Source organism: Octopus sinensis, linkage group LG5 (assembly GCF_006345805.1).
Source record: "Octopus sinensis linkage group LG5, ASM634580v1, whole genome shotgun sequence".
Lineage (NCBI taxonomy): Eukaryota > Metazoa > Mollusca > Cephalopoda > Octopoda > Octopodidae > Octopus > Octopus sinensis.
Window position 1 is genome coordinate 120,125,168 of NC_043001.1, and position 5,039 is coordinate 120,130,206.

The window sequence follows — 5,039 nt, forward strand, 5'->3', positions numbered from 1 at the left end:
CCGAGATCCGCTTTGTCTTTCACCTCTCGGGGTCAATAAAAAGAGTTCTAGTTGAGCACTGGAGTCTATGTAATCGACTAGCCCCTCTTCCAAAACTTCGGGCCTTGTACCTATAGTAGAAAGCCTTTCAACCTTCAAGGGTTGATAAAATATGTACCGGTCAAACACTGGTATCGATGTAATCACTTTCCCTCAAAACTGCTGATTTTGTGCCAAAATTTAGAAAGAATTATTGTTATTGCCGTTGTAAGTCAATTAAAGAATATTGAAGAATAATAAACGGTTTTGACTCTCAGTGAAACAATTTAATTTACGTTTGTCAGAAATGACCTTAGAGAATTCTGTAACGTTAACCTTCCCATTTATATTTGCTCTAAATTATAAAGATTGTTTTTCCTGTTAAAATATTTTATTTGACTATGTGTGTATTTTGTCTCTTCTTGTGAAACCATTTCACTTCCTTCATTAAATATCTTAAGAAAGACATGAATGACTCATCTCCCTTTCTCTTTCTTCCCTTCATACAGTCTTGAGCTTAAGCCTCTTCATTTGAAGTTGGCACTAAAGTGCAGAGAAAAGATATTCATATCTCAACTTTACTTGTCCAACTGTCTCTATAACAGCTAGTTCTTTCTAGTTCTAGTCATTTTATGTACTTTACAGAGCTACTGCACACGAAAAAGCATGACAAAAACAAATCATCATATATTCATTTCTTATTAGCTAGCAATTTTATAGCAATTCGAATTGCAGCTAACATTAGAGCTGGACATATTATTTTAACCTTAATTAGTGATTTTCTATCATTCTCATTAATCAACACCGCCATTATCACAACATCAATTGTTTTTTTTATTCAAATTAGTTATTTTATTTTCGAAATCGTAATTGCTATTATTCAAGGTTATATTTTCTCTTTATTAATTACTTTATACTCTGCAGTTTTATAGCAAAACCATTTCGCTGTATAAAATTACAGCTTACAGTCTCTATCATATTCTTGAACTGCTAGGATTTGGGATAGGATCTAGTCAGCATTAGCATACAGATATTAATGTGTGTGCGTACGAACAGACAGTAATAGCTGTATGCAAACCAGTGTACAAATATTAATGTGTAAGCTCTGTACGGCATTCTGTTAATGATGCTAGAAAAAGGCATGAGTGTTACTGTATCTTACTTTCATCTCTCTAAGCACGCAGGAATATGTGTGTGCTTTAGAAGTTCGCTTCATGAATATATGGCTTTGGGTTCAATCACACTGCGCTACATTCCATTATAGTCTCGAATCAAACAAATCTTTCTGAGGAAAAACTGGAAAACGGAAACTGTGTGGAAGCTCGCTGAATGACCCAATTTGTTTCTGAACGACAGACTTAATCTGCTCCTGGTTCTTGCATGACTTTATCAGTATCCATTGTGTTGTGAGCATTTGGTTCTAGTCTCTTATCTGAAGACAACTTGCTTTCTTCATTTATCCTGTTTCTGAGGCGAGATGAAATGCTACAAGACACAGCCGAGAAAAGAAACGAAAGACACAATATTCACAATATTACATCAATGAATTTATGGCGTTGTGCTTCGGCCATCCAATTTCACTTTCTTCTCAAATACTCGCTGGAAAAATCTCGAGCTTCAACAACCCTCACCTTACCTTTCTTAAAATCGAAGACTTCTTATTCAAAAACAATATTCAAAAATAAAAGAAAGAAAGTAAAGTAGAAAGAAAGAAAGAAAGAAAGAAGAAAGAAAGAAACGGAAAGGATGAAAGCAAAAAAAAAAAAAACAGAGTTTCTGAATATTGTCTTTAATTTTAGTAGTTTCGATGTTTCAATTTTCAAATTTTTAACATATTTTTACAATTATTTATTCAAAGCGATTTCTCCTTCATTTTGTTTATTTTCCCAGTTTATTTCATTGGTAGTTGACATTTAACACTGAAACTGAACAACTAACATATTATTAATAAGGAATATTAAACTGTATTACACTGATTTGAAAGAAAATGGAAACCTGAGAAGACCAAGCGAAAAAGAACTTAATTAAATTAAATTCATTCAGAATTCAATCACTGTTATTATTTCTTCTGTTATCGCTGTAATCGTTGCTTTTGATATTAATGGCAAAAGTGGCGGAGATGGTTTTGGTAGCGGTGGCGGTGGTAGTGGTGGTGGTTTGTGTTGTATTTCATTGTGTTACGTTGTACTTGTGCACGTGTATATCTTTACGTGTGTCTGTATTGTGTGTTTGTATTGAGTATGTGATTATGATGCTTTGAGTTTGCTGCTCTCTTCTACAGAAGTAGATTCGCTTCTTAACATCTAACACCAAATCTTTGAGTTAAAGAACTGCATTTTAAGAGAGAGGGAGAGAGAAAGAGAGAGAGAGAGAGAGAGATGGGGATTAAGAGAATAAAGCAAAGCTAATGAGAAAATACAGGAGAGAGAAACAGAGAAGAGAGAGAAAGAGAGAGACGGGAAAGAGAGAGAGAGAATTTCATAAAAAATCGTTAAAGGTCATTGAATGTTACAATGAAACCGATTGCTTAAGACTTGTTCACGCATGCGCTGACAATGCATTATTAAACCAACTCACAGAAACAGAAGATTATTTTAAAACAAAATAAAATCAACTCAAAATGAAAGCACACAGATATTTTGATAATAAAATAAAAAAAAAAACGAAGACACATTTTCTCTTTTTTGCGGTTAATAATCTTGTATTTGCTAAATAAATTACTTTAACGGTATGGATATTGTTGTTGCTGTTGTCGACATTTATCACCAGGTCAGCTCTGGTTGAGCAGACTACGATCAAAGGCATTCTGGCCACAATCATCACTTTTTTTTTTAGTTATTGTATATCTAAGGCTACATAACCCTATGTGGCCCTCTCTTTTTAATTGTAGTATTTAACTCGAGATGAATTTGGCTAATATTTCTAACTCTTCGTAAGAACACGGAGAGAATCTTTCAGTGTCATTAATGAATGTTTTGCTAAAGCCAGTGCAGGGGAGCATTAGTTATAAATCAGGTTGCTGGTGATGTTGCTGTCATTGATGTTATTGTTGTGTAGTCCAACGTCCGCCTTTATTGAAAAAGCTATATTATCCGATATGTGCTTCCTTTTATAAGATGATAGGATGTTATTTGGGGAGGTTTGGTGACTGTTTTTATCATGCCGCGAAACCACGTTAGATCTTCTGTTGGATCCTCATTGTCGTTCTCATCAATGTCGTTGTTTATTGTTTATTGGCCTACAGCACTGATTAAGCACAGAGTGATTGAATTATCTCTAACGTAACAAAAGCCACGTAGAGATTCTCATTACAGCCATTAAAAATCCGGTGGTTAAAGGAAGACTGAAGTTTTCAAATTTTGATAAACGTTTAACGTTCTGTTATGACATTTCCTCTCCAAACTAAATATAAGTTCTTTGTGTGTAGGCAGACAAAAAAGCTAGTAATATAACCAAACTGCACCATGAAATTTCTTCTTGTCATTTAAACGTGGAGTAGATGTCGTACAAGAAGTTAAGTGCACGACAAATCGACACACGATGTAATGTCCCCCAAAAGAGAAGAAATAAATATCATAGGCTTCACACACATTACACATTGCCGAGGTTGATATGAATGATATTTTATCTGAATGTTTACAGGCTGATGTTCATTAGAAAACGTGTACAAGAAGATAATTCATATTGAAAATTGGAGACGGCTGTAAGATTCTGGTGTAACAAATCGGTGATGGAGGATGCGAATTTTGGTCCAAGCGACACCACTTTATTTGAAAGATACATTATTAGCAAGAAAAACAAAAACAGTGAAAAAAGCTTAAAAAATAAAAAGCACAAAGTCATCGCATTCCTTTGTGAAAAAAAGAGATGTTGACGTTTAGGACAGTTGTCATTTGTCAAGATAGTTGGCATTGGAATAAGATGAGAAGAAATGTTTTAAGACAAAAAACAATTTGCGATTATCAGAGAATCATGTTGAATAATATTAGGCAGGACGTAAAAGTGTGTGTGTGTGTGTGTGTGTGTGTGTGTGTGTGTGTGTGTGTGTGTGTGTGTGTGTGTAAATACACATGTATGTATTTAGTTACTCTGATCACAACTCGTAAAACGTAATTAAGTAAAATCTGTTACATGACAAAGGCAGGGGTTGTCGGTAAGTAAACTGACATCTTCCTCAGATTTGCCCAGTGAAGAGGATTGATAGAAACTCACCAGGACAAAAACAGCACCTGCGTAAAGGTTGGATGGACCCAGCATGAGTTGAATGAGTGTCTAGCAACAGTATGTGAGAGTTTATTAAGTAACCGAGATGGTGAATGAAGATGCTGAATTTCTCAACTCCCAAGATCCTCCACCACTCCCTCTCCATGAACTTCACTTAAATGTCGGTTGCCCTGTTATCTTCCTATGCAATCTAAACGCTCTCACACTATGCAATGAAACTCGCTTTGTTGTCAAACAAATGCTGGACAACGTCATTGAAGACCAAATTATCATGGGACACGACAAAAACGATACCGTTTTCATTCCGAAAATTCCGCTAACACCCAACACACTACTCCTACCTTATGCAGAAACTTCAGTTCCCTCTCATACTCGGTCGCTGAAAGTTGTCGGACTGGATCCTCGAACGTCGTGCTTTTCACATGAACAGTTCTATGTCGGTTGTTCCGGAGCTGGCCATCCAGACACCTTATTCATTTATGCTCCTGAAGAAAAAAAACCAAAAATGTCGTCTACAAAGCAGCCCTACAGTAGTTATTTCTCTACTGCAATCTTCATATCTTCACCAAAATGTAGCTGATAGCAATCAAACTTCCTGCAAGTATTTCATTGATCTTTTGCTTCATTTCCCTGATTACTGTTAACAGTATATTACCTTCAATGACCCTTCTTACTTCACGCACGGTGTTCGCTCATAAGCATGCTCTGACATTTATTTTTGTACATGGCATAATTCTATTTGTGCGCTTGCTATAAATGTTTGCTTTTCTTTATCATACATGAATTTCGTTGAAAAA

General features: G+C 35.4%; 1 protein-coding gene across 1 annotated transcript; it reads left to right on the forward strand.

Annotated features, from left to right (window-relative positions):
- The first annotated feature begins 4,327 nt into the window (after window positions 1-4,327).
- LOC115212253 lies at window positions 4,328-4,822 on the forward strand. Its single transcript, XM_029781092.1, has one exon. The coding sequence runs from the start codon at window positions 4,328-4,330 to the stop codon at window positions 4,820-4,822; it is 495 nt and encodes a 164-aa protein (XP_029636952.1).
- Window positions 4,823-5,039: the final 217 nt, after the last annotated feature.